The sequence below is a fragment of the Camelus bactrianus genome, chromosome X, assembly GCF_048773025.1.
Source record: "Camelus bactrianus isolate YW-2024 breed Bactrian camel chromosome X, ASM4877302v1, whole genome shotgun sequence".
Taxonomy (NCBI): Eukaryota; Metazoa; Chordata; class Mammalia; order Artiodactyla; family Camelidae; genus Camelus; species Camelus bactrianus.
The window spans coordinates 58,532,377-58,558,104 of NC_133575.1; the positions used below are offsets into that span (position 1 = coordinate 58,532,377).

Sequence of the window (25,728 nt, forward strand, 5' to 3'; positions counted from 1 at the left end):
GAGGACCTAGTCATCGCATTTGCCTGGCATGTAATAGGGCATCAATAAGTACTTGGTGAGCAAATAGAGCATTTCTCCATTTAACAAGTTCTTATTGAGTACCTACTACGTGCTTGGCCCTGTGTGAGTTGCTGGGTGGCAGCAAGGCAGGCACAATCCCTGTTCTCATGGAGCTCCTTTCTGGCAGGGAAGACACACATTCCTGACAAGTAATTCCAAGCGCAGATGCTGCAGGACCATATGAGGAGGAAGCGGGCGGGGAAAAGAGGACACTTGAGTTGAGATCCGAAGGATAAATAGGAGTCCAGAGGTAAAAGAGAAGCAGAAAAACCGTTCAGGCCCATGGGAATGACATGTGCCAAAGCCCCAGGCAGAGGAGAGCACTTTCGAGGAACAGACAAGAGGCCTTTGTGGCTGGAGGGTGGGGGTGGGGAAGTGCTCACGAGCTGGGCCTTACTTGTCCCCTGCTCAGGAGTTTGGAGTTCACCCCGGAGGCAATGGGAGCCCTTCCCCAGACTGCAGGAATTGAAGGGGACTGTGTTTTCACAAGCCGGTTGTGGTGTGGAGAATAGCTTGTAGAGGGCCCTGAGGATGGGCGGGAAATCAGTTAGGAGGCTGGAGTGGGAGGGGGGAAGTCTATGGATTCCTGAGCTCCTAGGAAGTTGAATCTGCAGGGCTTGGGGTCTGGCTGGATGTGTGAGATGAGCGAGAGGGAGGAGTCGCAGAGAAAGCCCAGCCTCTGGCTTAGGGAGCTGGGTGGATGGAGGTGCCTTTCCTGGGGTGGGGAAGCAGGAGGAGGAGCCACTAGGGGCTGGGGTACGCCTGTGGTTCAGGATGCCCTGAGTCTGAGGAGCCCGAAGAAGGGGAATCTAGGTGGCAGTGCCCAGTAGACATCAACCGTGCCCATCTGGGCCCCAGACTGAGGGTAGAAGGGTGAGGGGCACAGGTGTGTTGCTGAGGCCCAGAGAGGGAACTGAAGGCTTTTCTGGGTGCTGGCGCCTTCTCACCCTCCGTGGCACTTCCCCATGGCCCGTGCAGAGAAGGGGTTAAGTCAGGGAGGGAAGGCTCCTGTAGAAAGAGGGAAAAAGGCGGGACTGGCAGGGCTGGCCCCAAGGAGCTGCAGCTGGCATAGAAGCCCTTCCGCCTGGGCCTGCTAGGCCCTCGCCGCCGCCTACGCCGCCTTCAACTTCACCTTCACCTTCCCTGCTCCCCCTCCAGCTTCTTCCTGGCTCCCCTAGGCCGGGCCTCCCTGCCTAATGCATTCCAGGTGTAGACTCAGCCCCCCTCCCCCACCAGGGTAGGCCAGGGAAGGGGGCAGGGAAGGTGCGGGTCTCTTTCACTCTGCATCTCTTAGGGGCTCCCAGTCTCCAGATCTCACTGCTTGTCTCCGGAGAATTCCTTCAGGGCTCTCTGTTTGGGCCCCTTGTCTCTGGCAGGGGCAGGCAATGGTGAGAGGCCCTCACAGCTCTGCCACTTTCTGGCTTCATGTGACCCTGGGTGAATCAGCTCATGCCTCTGAGCCTCGGTTTACTCATCTATAAAATAGGGTTATCGGCCCCACCTCCTAGGGTTGTTAGGATTAAATGCCACAGGTAAAGCACTCAGTATGGTACATTGTAGCCATGTTCAACAAGTGGCCCTGGCCTGCCTTTTTGGTCCCTACCCCTTTGCCTCTCTGGGCCGTCATCCCTCACTGTCTCTGTCTTCTCGCTTCTAACTTGTCCTCCCTTTTTTTCTGTCTCCTCCTCTAGCTGTCTAATTCTCTAGGTCTCTGTAGTTTTCCTGTCTTCTTCCTCGTCTTTGTCCCGTCTCTGTCTTTTTCCCTCATAATCTCTGTGTCGCCACCACTCGATTTTGACCAGGCCTCTGGGGATGGGGGAGGGGGGAATGGGTGGGTGTTGGGGTCCCTGGGGTTACACACAACATGGGTCAGAGGGGCCATCCCCTAGCGGCTTTGTCCTCTAGGGGAGGGAAATCCCGGCCAGCGTGGCAGCCCCAGCACCGGGTAATTACTGCCCCCAGTGCTCCCAGCTGCAGCTCCACTCCCTTCCCTTCCTGTCCTCTGAAGTCCCCAGCCCCTCCCCGGGGGTGGAGCTACCACCCCCAGCCTTCTCTGGCCTCAGGTCCAGAGACGCTTGGGAGGAGGTAGCCAGGCCCTCACAGCAGTCAAGCAACTGGAAGAGGGATGGGCTGCCTCACAGCGGTCAAGCAACTGGAAGAGGGATGGGCTGCCTCTGCTCCCATGTGGCTGTGTGGTTTGTGTGTGTGTGTATATGTGTGTGTGTGGGGGGTGCGCACACGCACACTAATATGCCTGGCTGCCTAGCTGTCTTTGTCGCTGTGGATATCTTAATGTTCTTGTTTCTATATATCCATGTGTATGTTTGAGTATGTGTCATTATATATCCGTGTGTGTCTGTGTGTATCTTTGGGTCTGTATATGTTATATGTTCCTGTATTCCTACTTGTGTGGCACCTTGGCTCAGTCTGAGCCCCTGAGGGCTTTTAGATGTTTCTGCATGTAGGTCTCTGTAGATCGTGTGTGTGTGTGTGTGTGTGTGTACGTGTGTGTACGTGTATGTGTGTGTGTTTCTGTGCCAGTGTCTGTCTCTGTACGGCCCCTATGGGTCTGTATCTTGGTACTAGTGGTTGGCGTAGGAGGAGGGTGCCTGTCTGTCTTTTGGCCTTTCTTGCCCCTTCCTCCTGTTCTGGAACTTTCTGGCAAACCCAGGACTCTGTTCAGTGTGCCCTTCAAACACACTCTCACCTCCCCACCCCTAGTATCCACACCTTTTCTCACTTTTTTTCCCTTGCCTGCAGAACTATAACCCGAAAAAATGCACCCCAGCCTGGACAGCTGAACTCAAAAACCATTTCCTTTAGAAAGGCCTCTCCCCTCCCCCTTCAAATATGCCTTCTTTCCCAACTCAGCAAATGTTGACTAAGGATGTGCTCTGTGACTCCTGTCACAGACGCACTTGGGATCCAGTCCCAGCTCAAGCACTTCTAGCTGTGTATCCTCAGGTAAATTATTTTGCTTCTCTGTGCCTCAATTTCGTCATCTGTAAAATGGAGCTAATAACATACAGGGTTGTTAGGAGGATGCCATACAAGAAAATAGCAATACAATGCCTGGAGCAGAGTAGAAACAACAAACAGTTGACTCCCCCATACCTTATATCCTCCATTAAAAAGTGAACACCTCGAGTTCCAGAGAGTTCTAAAAGTTCTTGCAATCCCCTCCTGTCTTCGCCCGGCATCCTGCACAGGGCAGAACGTAAACTGGACCAGACAGAACAAAAGGCAGATTCCAGTTCAGGAACTGCTGACCAGTATCGCATGAGCCAACTTCCTGAGGCTGCTCAGGCCTAGAAGAGACTGGGCCCTTCACGGGGTGGAGGAGGGGACCTCCAAAGCTGCCGCCCAAGGGCCAGAGCACATCAGATAGAGCAGGAGGTAAATGGCAGAGGTGGAAGGAGCCTTGAGGACCATCTAACTAAGACATTGCAAAGGGGTGGCCCACAAGTTGAATTTGACTCACAAATTTCATTTGGCCTACTCATTGTTTTTAAAATTAGGATATTTCACATAAAAGCCTGGATTTCTGATTCTTTTGAAATATTGGAAGACCTGAAATTTCAGGGCTCCTTTACTGCAAGGTGACAGAGGGGAGAAGCTGCTGTCCCTACTTTAGGTGAGGCTTATGCTCTCCCATTTACCCCTGTCCTCACCATTCCCTATTGCATTATTGTCCCATTTTACAGAATGTCCTCACTTTACACAAGGGGCCACACTTTACAGAAATGTGCTTCACTTTACAGAAGAAGCCTCACTTTACAAAAGAGTTCCTCCCGTTTACAGAACAGCCTTCTATTTTGTCAAAGAGCCCTTCATTTACAGAAGTCACCCATTTTACAAAAAGGTCTTTATAGAACTCTCCTCACTTTACAGAATGTCCGTCCACTTTGAAGAAAGCGCCTCCGTTTTGTAGAAACTTCTTCCCTTTACAGAAGGGGCCTTCTTTTTATCAGAGAGAGCTCCATTTTACAGACTGTTTCTCCATTTTTCAGGAGGGAAGCGCCTTACTTGCCAGAATGAGTCCCACTTTACAGAAGTGCCTTCACTCTACAGAAGGTGCCTCCATTTTTCTGCAGAATCCTTATGTTCACAAGACCAGTCCACTTCAAGAGAGAAACCTTCAGGCTACACACACAAGGTTCCTGTAGACAGCACCCCTTGCACTTCTGATTCTTGACAGAGCTTTGTGTTTAAACTTTCAGAGAGAACATCTGCCAGGCCAAGCAAGGCCTGGGTACAGTCTGACCGCAAAGGAGGAACAGGGCAGCTGGGCTGGACCTCACATTCAAGGGGCAGGTGGGAAGAGGTGGGGCAGCTACGCCTTTACTCCCTGCTTTTTTTCTCAAGCTGCGGAACTCTCCTTCCCCCACGGAGCTGGCTTGCCAAAGGACACTTTCTTATTTGCTGTTGTTCTTTTTTCTCCACTCCCTCTGTTCTTTTTCCCCACCCCACCACACCCCACCCCACCCCCAGGAATTCCAACTGTCCCAGGGGCCTACCTCAGCCTGGAGAGGCAGAGATCTGGGGGCTGCTGGGAGAAACGTGCACTGGGAGTCAGGAGGCCTGAGTGCTGGGGCTGGCTTCTGCCTGCTCTAGCATCTCATCGGTTCCTCATCATGAGAAGCACGCACATATTCTCCCCATTTTGTAGATGGAGAAATTGGGGTCCAGAGTGGTGAAGCAGTTCTCCAGGTCACCAGGGAGTTAATGGCTGTGATCCAGCCTGGGGCCCTATTAGCAGTCTTGAGGTTAAGCCAAGTCTACAGCTGGAGAAGGGAGATGGGGTGCTGCTGGCCAAGGGAGGGGGAGAGCTGGGAGCTGAAATTCCCGGGAAGAGGTGAGGGTCCAATTCCAGTGGTAATGGGAAAAAGGAGGAGTCTTTGCCCTCAAAGTCAGCTAGAGGGTACACCTGCTCTGCCAGTAAGCCCAGAAGCACACACTCAGGGCACCTTTCAAGCAGGGGCATGAAGCGACCAGCGACAATTTTTGGAAGGATTTTTGCTATTTCGGTAACAGTAAGTTGTCATGGGAAAATTCCAAAGTCTGCTATACTTCTTGACACTTATTTTGTTTTTGGTTTATATATTTGAATTGAATTGGAATTGGGGAGAGGGGATACCATTGTCTTTTCTCTGCCATCTCGTCTCTAGTAAGAATCCCATCCTGACTTGAAGAGCTGTCAAGGAGAGTGGGGCTGGATTCTGTGTCCGTCTCTAGCTGGGTTTGCTCATGTTTCTTGGTGTGTTGATAGCTCTGTGTTGGGATGCTGCCTGCAGCCTGTGGGTTTATGTATCTGTGTGAAGAGTTTTGTGTCTTTGTAGATGTGCGGTTCTGTTGGCTTTCAAGTTCAACCAACGTTGCTCTGTGGGTGGGTGGGGGGCACTATGCTCTTTCCCTTCTTTGTGTCATGGACTCCCCCAAACCAGGGAGCTGTGATTATTATACTATTTTCCAGACAAGCAAACTGAGGCTCAGATAGATGGCGAGGCTTGCCCAGGGTCACACAGCTAGCGAATGAGGCTACTGGGATTTAACCGGGGTCTGTGTGATTCCTGAACCAGATGTTCCTAGTGAAGGCTCCGCAGCACCTTATCCCGTGTAGTCTGGTCAGTGAGTGTCATCACGCCACTCTTCTTAGGAATAGTCAAGTACCACAGGTGTTTAATTATTGATTTTGTTTTTTAATAAATAAGACCAGATTCAAGGTTGTCCCTGAAATAATGTCACTGTCACAAACATTTAGGTGCCTATTACAGGGAAATTAGGTAGAGCCCACAGCTTGTCTGAGGCTTAAATGGACAAGAGTCTGGGGGGCCCTGGCTGCCAGGTGCCACCTCAGAGGCCTGAGTCTGCCTCATTCATTAGAATCCCTTCCTGACTAGGGTTGCTGGAATTCACCACGAAAAAGTACAGTTAGATTTGAACTTCAGTTACACAGCAAAGGTTTTTTAGTATAGCATAATAAATTTTAGTACAAGTATGCATGAGGCATGCTTATACTAAGAAATTATTCATTGCTTATCTGAAATTCAAACTTAGCTGGGCATCCTGTCCCGGGCCTCTCCCTCCCTTGAGTTTCCCAGTCCCGACCGGCTGACCCCCTTGCACTTCCTTAGCCGCACTTAGCCCTTCCTGCATGAGAGTCTCTTGTCTTTGAGATTGGGAGCTCCCTGAGGGTCAGGACCAAGATAGCCCTTCAGCCTGCAGAGAGCTGGTTGGAGCACACACCCTCACACCCACAGCAGAGACCAGGCAGAGCCCAGGCATCCTGGGATGCCCAGAGTGGGCTTCCTGTCGGCAACAAGAGACCCCTGAGTGTGGTTCTGTGTGCATAAGCTTGTGCTAAGCATGCTGCATGTAGATGTGTGAGCATCTCTGTGGTCCTCACTGGGTCTCTGATTGAAGGCTGTGCACAGTGTATGGCTTGGTACGTTTTCACAAAGTGTCATGGTGTCTGCTCATGTGACTTTCTGTTTGGGGCATGGGTTGGGGCTCTTTGTGGACTCTGCTCTAATGGGCACTGGGGACTCTGGTAAACCCAGTGGTCAAGGGTACAGTGCTAGAGGAGGACCTTGTCAGTATGTAGGTGTGGGTGTGGGTACCTGTGTGAGAGAGAATATCATGGATTATCAACCTTAAATAATGGAATGGAGAAAATCAATGCAGGACCTAACTAGGGGCGGGGAGGTGGAGTATGTGTAGGGGATGGGTCAGTGGGAAGGGCCATGGTACCTAGGGCAGGAGACGGCCTCCCCTGGGAGCTCCTCTAGGAGAGAGGTAGGATTTTCACACACTCCAGCACAGAGTCTACTGGGCTCAGAGCAGGGCTCAGAAATATTGGGGGACCAAACTAAGCCAAGGAGAGCCAGGGTGTAGCATGGTCGTTAAGGGCCAAGAGGCCTAGCTGAGAAATTTCTATTTTCCCTACAGGCAATGGGGAGTCATGGAAGGTTCTGGTGCAGATAAGTGTCATGACCTGAACTGGAGGCCCATCTAGTCACCTAGAGGTGACCTGGAGCCAAGGGGGCCACTAAGGGGAAACATAGGAAGAGACAGGGAAATATAGGCAGAAGGACAGGGACAGGGAACCCTGAAATAGGAGAGGGAGGGATCTTAAATCTTCTTCCCTCAGGGAAGCCCTGCCTGGTTCTTGGCCAGACCTTGTCTCCTGAACTGGAACCCTGTTGCTATAATCTGTGGGCAGGCTTGAGGGTATTGCTCTCACTAGCCACACCAGCTCACAACTTTCTAAAGCACTGGGGCACACCCCTGCCCCTCTGGGTTCCCCTCTTTTCCAGCTTCCTCTTGGAAAGCAGGGTTAAGAAAAGGAGTCCTGTCTAGAATCAGTCTGCTGAAAGTCTGTCACTGATTTGCTGTGTAACCTCGGGCAAGTCACTACCCCTCACACTGCCTTCATCTCCTCATTAGAAAATTGGGTTGACAGTCCATGCCCCTCTCACCTGGGAATCCAGGGTGTCCCTGAATATTCAAATCCCATTCTACAGGGCTGCCTGCAAGGAGGCAGAGAAAGGAGGGACTGTGGGCTCCTGGGTGAGGTGGGTGAGGAGGGAGCAGAGAGTGAGCCAGAGCAGGACCATAGAGGGTGGTATGGTCACCTCATGCTGGGACAAACAGTGGAGAGAGGGAGAGGCCCCAATCAGGGGCCTCGCTGCCCTGTACAGACTGGCTTGCCCAGGGAGGCCCGCCTGCTTTGAGCTGTGGAGACAGGGCCAGCAGGGCACCTCCAGGCCCAACGAGGCAGGCAAGGAGCACCTGGGATCCGGGCACCTATATGTGTATCCCTGAGAGGGGTCTCTGCACAGTGAGGTGCCTGGCTTTGCTCTCTGTGTCTCTGGCCCTGTCAGCAGCTCTCCGCGTCTCTCACTTTCTCTGGCCATGTGTCTCTCGAACTATGTCTCAGCTTGTGCCACCCTCCAAGGTGATTCATCCTCCTCAACCCCACGCCCAGGGGGAGGGCAGGGCAGGACCAGACCAGGATGTGCTGAGCAGGGCAGGGTGAGCAGCCCAGCTGAGCTGAGAGGAGCACCTCCTCCCAGCCAGGGCCCTGCCTGCTCAGGTGGGAAAGGAAGTGAGGAAACTACACCCAAAGCCAGGTAGAGGGGTGGGGGAGGGGGGCTCAGCCTGGGACCTGAGGCACCATGTTCCCTCAGGGCTGGGAGGGGACCTTTAGCCTGAGTCCCCTGGGGCCTATGTGACTAGATTATGGCCTGGATGGAGTCAAGGACCCAGGGAAGCTGCTGGAGCCCTGTGGGTTGGGCTACTCCTTCCCTCCAGGACTGGGAGACTTAAAATTCCTTGCTGCTTTCTTTCTTTTTTTTTTTTTTTTTTTTTTGCCTATGTGACCTGGTCTCTGTGTGTGTTGTAGCTGTGTGTTTTTGCTCCAGAGACCACATGTGACACCATGACTGTTTAGACTAGGAGGCAAGTGTCATGTGTATGTATACTTGAGCCCCTGGGACACTGTGGACATGTTTGTTTCATTAGTATAACATAGTAAAATTATACCACGTGTCTGCGATTGTGTGTCTGTTTCTGGATACATGGCATGTGACTTTGTGCTGTTTTGACATTGTGTAAGGTTGTGTCTGACGTGGCATAATGACCGTGTAGCTGTAGTCCTGTAACTGTGAACCATTTGCAGGTGTGTGAACCTGCAATACCATATTATCGTGTGTATGACACTCCAATTGTGAGTGGCCTTGCAGTTGTGAGAAACAGTGTAAATGACACTGTATTTCTTTGTGACTCAGTGGATCCCTATTTGAAGACTGTATAAGTGGGTATGTGATGGTAAGTGATTAGGGGATTGTATGAGGCCGTGTGTGAAACGGTAAGTTTGCCACTGTGTGACTTACGTCTTTGTGACTGTGCATGACCATGTTTGCCAGTATGAGGCTGTGTGATAATATGTGGAGTTGTGACTGTGGGTCTCTGTGACTATGTGTGATGAGGCTTTCAGGAGAATGATGGCATGTGATTGGATGTTTGAATTTGTGTGGCCCCACAGTTATGCAAAACAGTGTAAATACCACCACATGTTTATGTGACTGAATGGGCCCATTTGTGATTGGTCATGTAGGACACTGTATGACATGGGGTGAGAGACCCTCTGCAGCTGTGCTGGGGCACAACAAAACCGATACCACACATGGGTGGGAGCTCTGGGGGCTCTTGGCTGCCACTCACCCTCTCGTCCTCACACCGGTTTGCTTTCATCCCTCCCTACACGGCAGCCTTGCATGGCTCCCTTCTGCTCAAAGGATGGTCGCCCAGCTCCTCAGACTGCCATCCAGAGCCTGCCCTCTCTGCTCTGCCCTGCTGTCCCCCTACCTCCACCCCAACTCCCTGACCTCTCTATTATCTGAAACCCGCCAAAGCTCCCTGCCCAGCCAAGCCCACACTCCTTCCCTCAGGATGTGTCATCCCTGTGGGGCAGGTCCCTCACACCTCCCAGTCTGAAACTTCTCTCCCAAGTGTGACCATCTCCCTCAGGACCAAAGACCCCCAGGTGGGTTTAGGGAGCCCACAGTGAAGGAAGAGGGACAGTGCAGAAAGGCTTCCCTTTTCCTCAATTTTTTGCCTTGTGTTTCAAAGCTGTTCCTGTGACCTGAATTCTGGGTGCTGGCTGTGTATGGGTGTGGAAATAGAGGAGGGTAGGACAGATTAGTAAGAAGCTGGGATTTTAAAAAGCAAAACTTTTGTTCATGAAATAAAATTTCATCATTTTCAGCTATATAAAATTGTAGAAAAGGAAGTCCAGATATCCTTAGAATCTTAAGAAAAACAGTGAAGAATGGTTTAGGCTTAGCAAACTCACTGGGGGTATATAAACTTGTACACAAACTGTAGGATGCTTGCGCCCACCTCCAGCCTAATTAAATTCCCCAATAATAATTCCTGCTGACATACAAGGCATCAATGTACTAATCACAAAGAACTCTTGTCTGTTACTGAAAACAGCCAGCTACAACTCTGGGCCTGCTCTCCATCAGAGGGCTGGAATAGGGGCTTCCCAGAAAGGCAGTGTGGCCAGGAAAAGGGCTCAGTAACCCCGATATTGCAGATACCTGCTAAGACATACAAGTCCCTCGTCTCCTTTAGGGTAATGTCAGTTGCTTCATACCCAGTTTCTCCCTTTCTGCAGGGCTGCACCAGGGGAACCGGATCCTGGTTAAAAGTTTGTCCCTCGACCCTGGCCAGAGCCTTGAGCCTCATCCAGAAGGTCCCCAGCGGCTTCGCTCAGACCCAGGTCCCCCCACTGAAACCCCCAGCCAGCGTCCTTCGCCACTGAAGCGGGCACCAGGCCCAAAGCCACAGGGTAAGTGGTTCCAGAGCAGGGCAGAGAAATGGCCCAGGAGAGGGGACAGAGGAGGGGAAAGGTTGGCCAGTGGCAGAGGAGAGGGCTTGTTAGAAGGATAGGAAGCATCATGGTCTAGAGGCAGAGGGCTGTGGCCTGGGGCTAGTGTGCACATACTGGCATCTCATCTCAGGCCGGCTCTGTGTGTCCCTCAGGACAGAGGTGCACACTGGGGTTTTGTGGAGGGGCCTGTGGCCTGGCTATGACAGCAGACTCCAAACTCAGCTCTTTAGGATCTCTCCTCTCTCTTTTTCCCGCCCATCTCTCTAGTTCCGCCGAAGCCCAGCTACCTGCAGATGCCCCGGATGCCCCCCCCACCTGAGCCCATCCCACCTCCGCCATCTCGCCCACTGCCTGCAGACCCCCGAGTGGCCAAGGGCCTGGCCCCCAGGGCAGAGGCCAGCCCCAGTTCCGCAGCAGTATCCTCACTGATTGAGAAATTTGAAAGGTAAGTCTGGCCCCTGGGGGACTTTGTGGAGGGGAGGGTGGGCTTGGGCTAGGAAGGACAGTTGTAAGACAGGCCTCTCAGCCAAGCTCATACCCTGCCTCCATGTGTGTCCACCACCCACCTCAGAGAGCCTGTGATTGTCGCCTCGGATAGGCCAGTCCCTGGCCCCAGCCCAGGTCCCACAGAGCCAGCCATGTTGCCACAGCCACCCCCGCAGCCATCAGTGTCCCAGCTCCCCGAGGGCGAGGCCTCCCGCTGCCTGTTCCTGTTGGCTCCTGGGCCCCGGGACGGCGAGAAGGTGCCCAATCGGGACAGCGGCATTGACAGCATCAGCTCACCATCCAACAGCGAGGAGACCTGCTTCGTCAGTGATGACGGGCCTCCCAGCCACGGCCTCTGCCCCGGGCCCCCTGCCCTGGCCAGTGTCCCTGTTGCTTTGGCTGACCCCCACCGGCCCGGCTCCCAGGAGGTTGATAGTGACCTGGAGGAGGAGGACGACGAGGAGGAGGATGAGAAGGACAGAGAAATCCCAGTTCCCCCGATGGAGAGACAGGAGTCTGTGGAGGTACTGATCCATGTTCACTGAGAGGCAGGACCGTATGGAGAAACCAGGAGCCTGGCTTTCACACTTGGTCCTTCCCCCAGCTCAGTATTTCTCGAAATAGGGCATTGTTTCCACTTGGAATCTTTGGCTTCCCTGGTCTCTTGGTAACTAAATATCAGTAGCAAACCTGTACCCTGCCCCCCATCACTGTAACTACAAAAAAATGACCATGCATAGTTCCAAATGCCCACTGGGAAAGTTGTTGTACCCTCATCAGAGAACCACTAGCTGGACCTCAGTTTTTCCATCTTGGAGATGGGCATCCTGGTTGGGGATCTTTAAAGTCCTGTTCCAGACAGAAAATCCCCAGATTCAGTAGCTAGGTGGCATTGGGCAAATCTCTACTGCCCCACCACAAGCCTTCTTTGTAAAATGGAAAGTCTCTCACATCCAGAGAGACTTCCAGACAGCTGGCCTCTGGAGAGGCACAAGAGCTTAGAGCCCCCCCCAGGAACCTGAGGCTGTGGGGATGAAGGCTCTCAGCAGCAGGAACCCCTTTCTATGCCCCAGCAGCCTAACACTGCTTCCCAAGGCATCCTTGCACTTTAATTAAGTCACAGCCAGAATACCTGCTTCATCAGAACCCAACTCAAAATTGGGGGCTGAGGTCAGGGACACAAATATGTGTCCAGCAAATAGGCAACTGGGCCAACAGGCAATGAGTTTTCTACATTTTTATACTTTTGTGTTTTCCTTATACCCCAGGCACTCAGCAAGCCTTTGCTGACAGTGAACTGAGTGGCTGAATAAATAACTAACATTTACAGTCTACTTAATCTGTAGTCTGCTATGTTTTCTTTATATTGAATCATCTAGTTGTCACAATTACAAATGGACTTGGGTCCTATTATTATCTGTATATGTAGATGAAGAGACTTAAATACAGAGCGGTTACAGAACTTATGCAAGCCAACAAATGGCAGAGCTAGGATTTGAACCCAGGAAGTCTGACTTCCTAGCCCACACACTTAACCACTACACTATGCTAAATGAATAGAGAGAGCAGATGGCTGGGTGAATGAGTGCATGGCATCAGAATTGAGGGGTGGCCTTTAAAATACACTGGAAAGTTAGGGATGAAGCTGTGGGGCTTATGCATCTAGGGATGGGAGGTAGGGTTATCTCGAAGTGGCATCAGGCTTAGGGTAGTATTTGAGCTGTTCTAAGAATTCTGGGGGCTTGGGTACAGGAATATGGACCAATGATTGCCTCTTCTCTTTCCAGTTGACTGTGCAGCAGAAGGTATTCCACATTGCCAATGAGCTCCTACAAACAGAGAAGGCCTACGTTTCCAGGCTCCATCTCCTGGATCAGGTGAATGGCCCCTCAGGGATGCTGGGGCACCAGGACCTGGTAGGTGGGTGCCAAGGAGGAAGTGATACGGCTTGAGCCCAACTCTATCACTGGGGCCAGAATCTAGAGGTGGTAAAGCTCCTCTCTCACCTTGACCCTCATCCTGTCCCTGAAGCCAACCCTGATGAATGACCCCAAACTTGATCTTTGTACCAACCCTCATTCCTAACCCTGAGCAGGTATACCAGCCCTGACTGCAACTCTGACCCAGATCCTCAATTAACCCCTGGCTGTGAACCAGACCCTGACCCTCATTCTAACCCTGGCCCTATTCCTGACCCCCAAATCCACTAGAATCCCTAAGGGTAGGAATTTTTCTCTGCTGTGTTCACTGCCTGGCACACAGTAGGCATTCAAAAAGATTTGTTAAATGAATGGATCTAATTCTCTCTGACCCTGAGTTGAATTCTGACCTTGACCCTAATCTTGACTTCTCCTTGTTCCAATGCCTACCTCCAGATCCTAACCTTGACAACTTGAAATCCAACCCCACATATAAGCCTAACTCCATTCCCTCTCTCCTCAGTCTCAAAACCAGTGCTGATCCCAAAGCTCCACAGAGTTGCCCACAAACACTGCCCTCACCTGCAAACTGCCCCTTTGCCAGCCAAGCCCAGACCCCTCTGGGCTGAGCACCACTGCCCTGCCCCACAGGTGTTTTGTGCCCGGCTGCTGGAAGAAGCTCGGAACCGCAGTTCCTTCCCGGCCGATGTTGTCCACGGCATCTTCTCTAATATCTGCTCCATCTATTGCTTCCACCAGCAGTTCCTGCTGCCTGAGCTAGAGAAGCGCATGGAGGAATGGTGAGGGACCCCTGACCTAAGCCGTCTACCCTCCTGTCCACTTGCCTGCCAAGCCCAGGCCAGATGTGTGCTCCAGAGTTCATTCTTGCCTGCCCTCTCCCCTCACTGCCTTTCACAGAAAGAATCAGGCCCAAGCTCTGCCTTCTAGGCCCTCCCAATCTAATATGAAATGCTGATCAGGACTCAGAAAATTACAACAGAAATAGCAAAGCCCTAAAGAGTACGAGGTTAGGAGCCAAATCAGCTGGGTTCAAATTCCAGCTCCACCAATTGCTAGCTTTATGATGTTGAGCAAGTTTCTTAAATTACTGTGCTTCAGTTTCTTCAGCTGTGAAATGAGGGTAATAGTAAGGTTTATTTTAAGTATTAGATACATGTAGAGAGCTTAGAACAGTATCCAGTATAAAATAATTGCTCAATGAATGTGAGCTATTGTTATTTTATCAGTGCTATGATAGACCTGAGAATGGGAGGCTATGGGAATCCAGATAAAGGCACCAAACCTAACATGGGGCTTAAAGAAGGATTCAGGGAGGAGGTGATGTCTGAGCTGAGTCCTGAGGTTGAAGGGCAAGGTTTATCCACAGTCTCCCAGCCTCCAGGCTCTCCTCTTTCAATTCATCCTTTAGAGTCTACACCACCTAAACAATAATCAGACCATGTCACTTCCTGCTTAAGTCATCTCCACATGCTCCCCACACCCACAGGATAAAGTGTGTCCGCCTTACCAGACTGACCACAGACAGCTGGCATGAAGTCACTTCCTACATCTCCCCAACTACTGTGACCACTGAGGGCTGAACCAGGGCTGGTTCTTGTGGCTCCTCCAGCAGACTGACCAATGAGGGCTGAGACCAGGTTTGGTCCCATGTGTCCTCCAGGAGACCTTGACTCCTGAGGAGTGTGACTAGGCCTGGTTACTTTGCCTCCCCTACCTGACAGTGACCCTCTCAGGGCTCAACTAAGTGTGACTCATTTGTGTTCCCCAGAATCACCCAGCACAAAGCTAGGCACAGCATCAATAATCAGTATAGAAAGTGGCCCTTGCAGTGAGGTCAGAGCGGGTGTTCTAGGATATGTCATTCCTTGTAGTCAAGCAGCACAGAGTTGGGGTGAGTGGCAGCCCAGGCCAAGGTCTCAAGTCAAGCTGAGCCTTTTGGTCTAGTTAGTCTATAACATAGGCAGCATTTCCAAAAGAGCAGGCTGGCTGAGAAGTAGATTTCCAGGACTGAGATGAGAATGGCCTATAGGGTGGGGACACTCTGGGGGACAGGGGTCAGCAGGACCATGTTAGCCTCTGCTTCCACTCCAGGGACCGCTACCCACGCATCGGAGACATCCTGCAGAAACTGGCACCCTTCCTCAAGATGTATGGCGAGTATGTGAAGAACTTTGACCGGGCCGTGGAACTGGTCAACACCTGGACAGAGCGCTCCACCCAGTTTAAAGTGATCATCCATGAGGTGCAGGTAAGCAGTGAAGCTAGATCTGGCCAACTGGGGAGGAGAGATCTGCAAGGACCTGGTGGGGGGGTGGTCTTTGACCAGACCTGAGCTCCCCTGCTTCTGTCTGTTCCAGAAGGAGGAAGCCTGTGGCAACCTGACGTTGCAGCACCACATGCTGGAACCCGTGCAGCGCATCCCCCGTTACGAGCTGCTTCTCAAGGACTATCTGTTAAAGCTGCCCCATGGCTCCCCAGACAGCAAGGATGCCCAAAGTGAGTACACACAACTGGGACCTGCCCCAACCCCCTACCCCAAGACTTAACTCACAGTATCAGCCTTCCATTGCCACGTAATTGTGATCTCAATAGATCTGTAAACTGAAAGGCCTACATTGAGGGTCTAGAATAAGACCCCAGGATGATCCTCCAGGTTAAGATCTGCCTTAGCACCCAGACAGAACATTCAGGAGTCCCCCAGTCTAAAGTTTCCTGCTGGAACCCCAGAGTTTGAGGGGCATATCCAGAATGGTCCCCTGAAGGGAGCCATCTGTTTCTTAGACTGAGAGACCTAGACTTGTCCTCAAATGAAATTGTTCCAAGTCCAAAATGAAACTGAGTCTAAACACCCAGGGACTGAGCCCTGTTTACTGAATCTCCACAGCTGAGCTCCCCAGAAAGAGACTTGTCTCATCAAGCCCCTGACTTTCCAATCTCTACATTTAGAGCTCTCCTCCATGTCCACCAACCACTACCTGGAACGATCCTTCCCGAAGAACCTCCAAGTCTGATCAGAACCCCACTGAATTACCTTTCCAGAACTGAGCTCCCCAGACCAGACCTCATATTTTCTGCCTCCCAGATTTGGATCTCTAGGCTGAGATACCACCTCCCTAGATGAGTCCTCACACACTGAACCACTAGAAAAGTGTTTCATTCTGATTCCTTCAGTATGAGACGCACCCCTCGGGGTCACACCCCAAGAGTGCTCCCCAGAGTCTCCCCAACTTTCTCTCCCCAGACTGTAATTTTCATTCATTCCTTTATTAACATAACAGCTATTTACTGAGCACTTCAGTGTTCTGTGCATTGTCCTAGGCACAGGGTATAATGGAGATGAACAAGACAGACAAGGTCCATGATCTCAGGGGTGTATTCTAGTTGGGGAGACTGACAATAAACAAAAGTCATAAATAAACAGGAGAACATTAGATAGGTGTTATGCATCATTCAGAGAATAAGAGAGTGATGTGACTGACCAGGGGGTCTACTTTAGACTGAGTGACCTCTCTGAATAGAAGATATTTGAGTCAAACTCAAATATGAAGAAGGGAGCCATATGCTGAGTAGGGAGAAGCACATTCCAGGCAGAGGCAATAGCAGGGGCAGGGTTCCTAAGCGGAGGAGAGCAGCTTGCAAATCTCTGGACCAACAGGAGGACCAGTGTGATCATGACCAGTGAAAGTAGAATGGTGGAAGAAATAGGGTTGGAGAGAGGAACAAAACTTTGAAGGCCAAGATAAGGAGATGGATTTTATTCTGAGTGCAGTGAGTAGCCACTGGAAGGTTTTGATTAGGATCACTTGGGGAGCAAGAAAGGGAGCCAGGAGACCAGTTAGAAGCATTTAACAGTAATCTAAGTGAGAAAAGTTGGCTTGGATGAGGATGGTAGCCATGGAAGTAGTGAGTTGTGGTTGGATTCAGAATATATTGTATTTGAAAGTCGCACTAAAAGAACTGGGGTGAATTGGGGGTGGGGCTTGGGAGAAAGAGTAAAGAATGACTAACAAGATTTTTGGCTGGTGGTGATGGTTCCTGAGATGAGGTTAGGAGTTTGATTTGGGGCATGTTCAAAGAGAGCTGCCGGTTAGGCAGTTAGATGGGTCTAGAATCCCAGGGAGAGAGATTTGGATGTCAGTAGCACATAGACAGGATGCAAAGCCGTGAGGCTAGCCACAATTACCAACGGATTAAGTGTAAATGGAGAAGAAAAGGGGCCAAGGACAAAACTGAGGAATGTAGAATCAGCAAAGGAAACTTAGAAGGAGCAGCCGTAAAGGTAGGAGGAAGACCAGGAAAGTGTGGGGTCATGGAAGCCACAAGAGTCGGGAGCAGACAGTTGTGTTCACTGCTATGTCCACTACACAAACAGCCCCTTCCACCCCACAAGACGGGGCACTTTGCTACCAAGACCGGACTTCTAGAAAGCTAGGACCCTAGAAAGTCTGATAGCTGAACTCTATAGACATCTGCAGACTAAGTGCCTCCTTCCTCTCCCCAAGAGAGTCCCCACTGTGGTACTAGGATGAGCTACACAACGTAAACCTCTAGAAAAAGCCTTCCAGAGTGATTTCCCTGGGATCAGCGCCATGGACTGACATCCCCAACTTGAGCCCTCAGGCTGAACCCAGTCTGAGGTCCCAGTTATAGATCCTCCACATTGGTTTCCCCAAACCAAGATCCCCAGATTGGGCCTCCAAAATGCTCTCCCCACCCTGGGCTCTGAGAATCGGTTCCCAGTCAGAGCCCTCAGTCTGAGGTCCCAGAGGGAGATGCCCCCCAAAAGAGCTTCCCAGTCTGATCTTGGCCATTCTCCAGATGGGGATTGCCAAACTGAGGACCCTAGATTAACTGCCCCCCAGTTTATTATTGTCCCTCACACTGAGACTTCTAGCCTGAGCCCCAAAGACTGACTCTCAAGATCCATCCCGCAGACTGACAGCACTGAGCCCTCAGACTGAATTCCTAGAGTTCCTTAGTGTGAATGCCAGAGGGAACCCTGAGATTCAGCTGCCTAGTTTGAGCTCCAGAGATGTCAGATTGTGTCCTCCCTAGCCCAAGTCCCACAGAATGAAGGACCCTATTTTCCACCCTGACCCCCCACTGAGTCCTTAGACTAATGCCCTAGATTGTCCTCTAAATTAAGCTACCCACTCCAGGTCTGATCTTCCCAGTCTCAACTTCCAGACTGATTTCTCCCAGACCGAGGCCCCCATTTCCTACCTCCCACACTTGGATTCATGGATTGAGATTCCCAGGCTGAGCTCAGCAGAATGAAGTCTCCAGACTGAGCCCCCTACTGCGACCTGAGAAGGACACCTCACTGCTACATTGAGTGTCCACATTTTATGTCCTCTGACTGTGGTCCCCAGAAAAAGCCTCCCATCTCATTTCTCCACTCAGAGCCCATGAAGTCTAGAATCACATGTCCACCTTAAGCTTCCAGGACTGAGTTCTGCAGTTTTACTTCCACACTGGATTCCTACCGTGACATTCCCAAACTGAAATTCCCCAACTGAGTTCCCTGAACTGGACCCCCAAAGTGAGCCGCCAGTGTAATCTCCATAGACTAGGCCTCAGATAGTCCCTTTTACCAACTGTGTATCTCTGGCAAGCTGCTCAGCCTCTTGGCCTCAGTTTTCTCAGGTGTAGAGTGGGAATGATGATACCTACCTCATAAAATGGTTTTAAGGATAAATGAGATAATCCAGGTAAAGCTACTAGCACAGTGCCTGGCATGTGGTAAAAGCTCAATAAATGTTCGCTGTTTTTATTACTGAATGGCTGATCCCCTCCATATGGAATGCCCCCAAAGTCACCCCCCAGATGGAATTCACCTAAGTCCCTGTTTTATACCAATCTCAGTCCTACCTGCATCCCTAAAGTGAACCTCAGAGCTTGAGCTTGGCTGATGGAGCTCCCCACACAGAGCACAAAGATGAACCCCCAGAAAGAACTTCTCAGTCCAGTTTCCTGAGCTGCTCAGAATGAGAATCTCTGAATGAGAGCCAGCCCGAGATGTGCTCACTAAACTCCCCAGCCCACGATCTATTTTTTTTTCTTTTGCCCCTCAGACTAAAATCCCCAGGGAGAGCCCCAGAAAGTGCCTCAGGTCTGAGCCCCACTGAATCATATCTCTGGTTCCTCAGACTGACTCCCTTACTCTACTGAACTCTGAACTCTGAACTCTGGATCCTAGCCTGGGCTCCCCTAACCAGGCCACCTGAAACTCCTGGCCTGAGCTGCCTACCCTGAGCCCAAGATTGAACTCCAAACCAAGATCCCAGACTGCCAAGCCCAGACTAGGCCCCACCAGAGCTTCCAGGCTAAGTTCCTACATAAAGCTCCCCAAACTGTACTCCCTCACCTAAACCCCTAAATGAAATCCTAGACTGACATCCCCACACTGAATCTCTAGGAAGAGCCTGCACACACTGGACCCCTGGAAATGCCAGTCTGTACCCCACTCAAAACATCTCCAGACAGAGTTTCTGATAGCAAAGCTTCTAGTCCGAGGCCAGTGGCCTCCACAGGCCTGAACTTGTCTGCCCACAGCTTGCCAGAGTTTTCATCCTGTCCCCTTCCCTGGGCAACTCCTACCTCCACGGCCCAGCAGGCTCCTTGCCCTGGGGTCGGGAAGATGCAGAATACTTAGGAGAAAGGGTGGCTGGGAGGTCAGTCCCAGCTGATGTCAGCTCTGCTGCCTCCCAGGCATAGGGCCTAGGGCCACCACCACTTCTCTCTGGGTCTGTTTCCTCATTGGACAAACAGGGCACAATCACACCTATCTTGCAGGGTTGTTGTGAGAATTGGAGGAGTTAATCTATGCAAAGCCTCTGTTCTGGAGCCCTGGAGAGGGTGGTGGGACCTTGGCCCCATCCTAGGGAGCTCCTAGTCTACTGAGGGATGCAGATGTATAAATACACAATGAACACACCATGTGACTGGAGGGACAGAGGGGAGCAAAGGGGAATGTGGGAACCCAGACAGGATCCTAAGCAAGCCTGGGGACTCAGGACTGGCTTATTGGAGGAGGTGAGCTGAGTCCAGAAGACTGAGTTGGCCAGATGCAGCAAGACAGGATATGTTTAGGGAGCTGCAAGTGAAGAAAGCTGGAGAGGTCAATGGAAGCCAGATCATCAAGGGCTTTGAATGCCAGGCTAAAGGGCCAGGTTTTTACCCCGCAGGCATAGGGGAACCATTGACGGATGTGGACAGAAGAATGACAGCAAGCTGTGTGTGAGAAAGCTCCCGCTGGCAGCTAGGGTGGAAGAGGGCTTGGAGATTGGAGACTGGCACCTGATAGGCCTCAGCTAGGTTTGGGGCCACAGATCTTGAGCACCAAGACTTGGTCATGGAGAGAGAGGCTCCCAGGAAAATAACACTTGGTTTGCCAACCAAATGGACCTTCTTCAGAAGCACCTGTGCTCCCCCATTACAGGCATATTTTCTGAGTGGGAAAAGCCAGCACCATACAGACAAGAGTGGGGTGCAGAGCAGCTGGGCCTCAAGCATGGGCAAAATTTGTTAGTGTGTGGAGAAGTATAGGGATTTATTTCAGGATTTTTTTTCCTGCTGATACCTGGTCACAGTAGGAAATATGGAAATACAGGAAAGCTTAAAGAGGTAGGAACGAAAATCACCTATGATATGAGCCCCCAGAAAATAAGCACAGAGAACACTTTGACATATTTTCTTCCTGGTGTTTTTTTATACATGTATATTTGCAAAATTGAGGTCATTCGGTACATACAAGATTGTATTGCTTTCTTTTCTTAAAAATATCCTGAGCATTTCATAGATTATGAAAAAAGAACATAAGCATCATTTGTAAAGGTAGTTTAGGTTGCTTAGTATTCCATTATATGAATGCACATTAATTTATCTAACTGAACCCCTACAGTTAGACATTTCTGTTTCTGGCTTGACACTGTTCTAAACACTACTGCAATGAAAGTGTATTTGTACATAGAATGTGTATTTTTTTAGTGTAAACTCCTATAATCAGAATTATTGAGACAAAGAATAGGATCATCTCTTTGTTTCTTTATATGACTTTTTTTCTGATTACAAAAGTAATACATGTTCTTTGTCAAAAATGTGGAAAATACAAAAAAATCTAAAGACAATAAAAAACCACCCATAGTCCCACCATCCAGAGACAACTGTTAAACATGGGTGTGTTTCTTTCTAGTTACATATGTGACCATTGTTTTTCAAATGGTAATAATAATCTTGTTAAGCTTGTGTTTTATTGGCTACCAGGTATTCCATACATTTTGATTCTGCTGCTGTGACATTAATTGAGTCAGTTTCTGGTTTAAAGTGATATTGCTCTAAGAACATCTTTGAGGCTGGCACTTTCTGGGATGGGGAGGGTATGGTCAGGCCAGGAGGAGGTATTCAAGGAGCATAGAAGCTCCCAAGAGCCCTTTCTCTGCTAGTCCCCCATCTGACCTCTCACTCTGCCCACAGAGTCTCTGGAGCTGATAGCCACAGCAGCAGAGCACTCTAATGCTGCCATCCGCAAAATGGTGAGTGGCCCTTCTAGCCCCTGCCCTTTCTTGGCCAGCCACTTATCTCTGGCTCTGTCCTAGATGTGGGGCTTATGACTTGTGGACATCTGAGGGGAGGCCAGCACCCCAAACCCTGCCTTTGACTCACTGTCTCCCGCCAGGAGCGAATGCACAAGTTGCTGAAGGTATATGAGCTGCTGGGGGGTGAAGAAGACATTGTCAGCCCCACCAAAGAGCTCATAAAAGAAGGCCACATCCTTAAGCTGTCAGCAAAGAACGGGACCACTCAAGACCGATACCTCATACTAGTAAGTGCCATGGGTAGGGTTGCAGGTGGGCCCCCCCGGCCCCCGACATTGACCTGGTACTTGCTCAAGGCTCTACTTCCTGCTAGCCAGTCTTTCCTCTAGTAACTTATTGTATTTTCACTACCTATACTGGGAATGTTTTCTTCTACTTTATAGATATGTAACTAAGACTTAGAGAGATGTGACTTGGCTCTTTCCTTGCAAACTTTGTGCCTGATCTGAACTGTGTTTTCTCCAGCTATTGTCTTGAGTCCCCAGCAGTAAAGCCTCAGGAGTCCTCCAGGGGAAGGGAGCTGGGCCACACCCCTCCTGGATCCTCCACACATACATTGTAAACCTTTTCCTTCCTAGTTCAACGACCGCCTCCTTTACTGTGTGCCCAGGCTGCGGCTCCTTGGCCAGAAGTTTAGCGTGCGGGCACGCATCGATGTAGATGGCATGGAGGTGAGCACCAGGAGGTGGAAAATGGGGACCTGGAGTGGGGCCTTGGCTCTGGGAGGAACAAAGACATTCGTCCCCAAGCGTGTGCATGTGTGCAGAGGGAGGGGGCGCTGTGGAGCTCGGTAGGCCTCACAGAGCCCCTTTCTCCCTCCACTCAGCTAAAAGAAAGCTCCAACCTCAATCTGCCTCGGACCTTCCTGGTGTCAGGAAAGCAGCGCTCCCTGGAGCTCCAGGCCAGGTACTTGCCCTTGCCTGAACCTTCCCTCCAGCCCCCTCCTCTCTTCAGATATGCTGAGGCATCCTAGGCCCAGCACCAGGAGACAGGCTACCTCCCTAGAGGAGAGGCTATTCTAGAGAACAGGTGGGCACCTTGCCCCAAAGATGCTTGCTCTTCTGATGGGTTTTGTTAGAGGAGGGGGAAGAATAAGATAGTAATCCAAACATGAATAACAACAACACAAATAATTTATTGTAGACTCAGAGATTTAAGAGAAATAATGGCCAAATGCAACACGTGGTGTGAAAGGAACCTGGTTTGAGAAAAACAGCCATAAAAGACATTTGTAAGACAATAGGGAAAATCCTAAGTGTGAACTGGGCATTAGCTATTGGGGCATTATTGCTAACTTTCTCAGGTGTGATAATGGTATAGACAGATAACAAGAGAATGGCCCTTTTTTTTTTTGGTGATATATGCTGAGGATTTAGTATCATGATATCAATAATTTATTTTTACATGGTTTATCAAGCAAAAAATATATACATATATACATATACACAAACATATATACCTACATATATAAATATATTCATATATTCATATATATGAAGTAAATATAGCAAAATATTTTAAGGTTTGCATCTATATAGTGGGTGTATGTTTAATGTACTTGTGCTATCCTGTCTACTTTCTGTATGCTTGAAATTTTTCATAATAAAAAATTTTTAAATAATAACAAATCTTAAAATAATGCCCAACCACTTAACAAAGGGACTTTCATATCCATCCTCTACTTGGATGATTATTATAATAGCTCACATGTAATGAAGACTTGCTCTTATGCCAGGCAGTTTTAAGTTAATTTTAATTTAAAACAATTTAAGTTTAAATTGACTAACTGAATTCTTAAAACAACCTTTGAAGTAGCCACTGTTACCATCAACCCCATTTTACAGATGAGGAAACTGAGGCACAGAAGTGTTTCATACTCTGCCCCAAATCCCACAGCTGGAAAGGAGCAGAGCTGGAATGGGAGCTCATGTTGCCTTCTGAGGGCCCAGGTGGTAGGGTATCAAGGTCATGGTCAGGGCCAGAGAATGGATGCACATGGGTAGATGATCTGCTTCTGACAGGCTACAAGAAAGTGAGAAATGAGAGTCAGAACCCTCATTGCTGGGACTGTGGAGGCAGGAGAAAAAAATGAATGTGGGCTAGAGGGTGTCCTGGAAGAATAGAGAGGGAGTTGGGTTTGATGCTCCAGGAGACTGAGAGAGCATCACAGAGGCCTGTGGCCAGGAAAGTGAGAACAAAGCCAACAACGGGCACATCCAGGGAAGGTAGGTGTGGGTCCCAGTCAGGCCTCAGTAGAACCTAAATGACAAGCCCTGTGACTGAGACAGGTCATCTGCTGGGAGGAAGAGAAGGTGGGGGCTGCAGAAGGATGCTGGACCCAGAAGGCTGCACCAAGCAGTGCAGGGTTTCCTCCTAGTGGCAGAGGGAAGGAATGGACAGTTTGCTCTGCCTATGCTTCTGCTGCCCTTTAAAAAGTTTTTTTTTTTTTAATGAAAAATTCCAAATATTCAGAAAAGTACAAATACAACAAACACTCGTATGCCCACCACTTAAACAACTGATTCTCACCTTTGGTGACACATAGGAATCAGCTGAGGAGCTTTTAAAAATACTGATTTCTGGGACCTACCCCTGGAGACTGATTTAACTTATCTGGGGTGTAGCCTGAACATGGTGGGGGTTTAAAAACTCCCCAGATGATTTTAATGTGTGTACCAGGGTTTAGAACCACTGACTTAGGAGTCAGTATATATTTTGCTATGTGTATGTATATGTGTATGTGTATGTGGGTGTGTATATATATATATATATATATCTGAACTATTTTAAAGTAAGTTACTGACATAACACTTCACCCCTGTATATTTCAGCATGCATTGCCAAAAACACTACTGTGGCTCTTAAAAATCAAAAGCAATATTGTTCAGTGCAAAGTTAGAAGTTAGAAAATACAGATAAATTAAAAAAAGAATTTTTTAAAATGAATACAAAAGGATTAAAGTAAAATCCCCTAGAGTTGTACCACCCAGAGATAATCAGCGCTGATGTGTTGGCAGAACCCCTTTCAGGCTTCTCCTCTGTTTGCATATGTAAACACACATATAAACACACAATGTTTTCTTTCCATATTTTATTATGAATATTTTCCAAAATACAGAAAGGTTTAAAGGATTTTACGGTGAACACCCATAATCACACCATATAGATTCAACAAGTGTTAACATTGTGCTGTATTGACTTTATCACAAATCCATTCTTTCACCCATTCACCAGTCCATCTGATTTTTTTAATGCATTTCAAAGTAAGTTGCAGACAGCACTACTCCTCACCCCTGAAGACTTTGGCATGCATCTCATTAACTGGAGTCCAGTATTTGTTTCAGGTCTCCTCCTTTTTCTCAAGGCAAAATTTTCATAGAGTAAAATGCACAGGTCTTAAGTATACTATGGATGAATTTTGACAATTGTAAAAACTCATGTCACACAAATTTTTAAACAAAAAGGGAATGTTGTGTGTATTTTTTATATGTTGTTTTAAGTTAACATATTAGATACAGCTTTCTCGATTAGAAAATCTTTACATCATGTAAGTTGTCTGGCAGTAGTGATACACTATTTTTTTTTAACCTGATCCCTTGTTGTTGGACACATAGATTGCTTCTAACTTTTCTCTACAACAAATAGCATTGCAATAGACATTCTTGTAGCTATATATTGACTCATATCCTTAATTTTTCATGAAGTGGTTCTAAGGATATAGTCAAACTTTCATATTAGAAAAATACTTTTGATGTCTGTACTGTAGATGTGGAAGGAGATGAGCAGAGGCCAGGCAAGAGTCAGCCAAGAGGCTGGATCTTATTCCTAGCAAGCAGTTGATGGGGCTGCACTGGGGTGGAGGCCTTGGAGACTGTAGGGCAGACAGGAGAGTTGGGGAAGGCAGGCAGAGGGAAGGGCTGACACACTGACTGAGTGCCTAGTATACCAAGGATTGTGCTGGGCACTTTACACATCACCTCAGTTACTGCTCAGAACAACCCAGACTGATAATTATCGTATCCATTTTATTATTATTATTATTATTATTATTATTATTATTATTATTTTATTATTATTTTATTATTATTATTATTATTATTATTTTGTATCCATTTTACAAGTGAAGAAAAAAATAAACTGCCCTCCTTTCTCAAACTTGACATTCCAGCACCAGGGAACTATTTATGGTTTCTTGTATGTTTCATACTCTTACTCATACACCTCACGCTTACCCCTCTACCTGAAG

General features: G+C 49.1%; 1 protein-coding gene across 1 annotated transcript in view; it reads left to right on the plus strand.

Annotated features, from left to right (window-relative positions):
- The window catches only part of FGD1 (FYVE, RhoGEF and PH domain containing 1), a 36,148-nt gene that overhangs the window by 5,833 nt on the left and 4,587 nt on the right, over positions 1 to 25,728 (plus strand). The window contains exons 2-12 of the mRNA XM_010970834.3: positions 10,244 to 10,417; positions 10,727 to 10,904; positions 11,031 to 11,469; positions 12,733 to 12,822; positions 13,516 to 13,664; positions 14,977 to 15,133; positions 15,243 to 15,381; positions 21,361 to 21,419; positions 21,563 to 21,709; positions 22,061 to 22,153; positions 22,309 to 22,388. Of these exons, the coding sequence (XP_010969136.2) occupies positions 10,244 to 10,417; positions 10,727 to 10,904; positions 11,031 to 11,469; positions 12,733 to 12,822; positions 13,516 to 13,664; positions 14,977 to 15,133; positions 15,243 to 15,381; positions 21,361 to 21,419; positions 21,563 to 21,709; positions 22,061 to 22,153; positions 22,309 to 22,388 (1,705 nt within the window). The remainder of the gene's footprint in view (positions 1 to 10,243; positions 10,418 to 10,726; positions 10,905 to 11,030; positions 11,470 to 12,732; positions 12,823 to 13,515; positions 13,665 to 14,976; positions 15,134 to 15,242; positions 15,382 to 21,360; positions 21,420 to 21,562; positions 21,710 to 22,060; positions 22,154 to 22,308; positions 22,389 to 25,728) is intronic.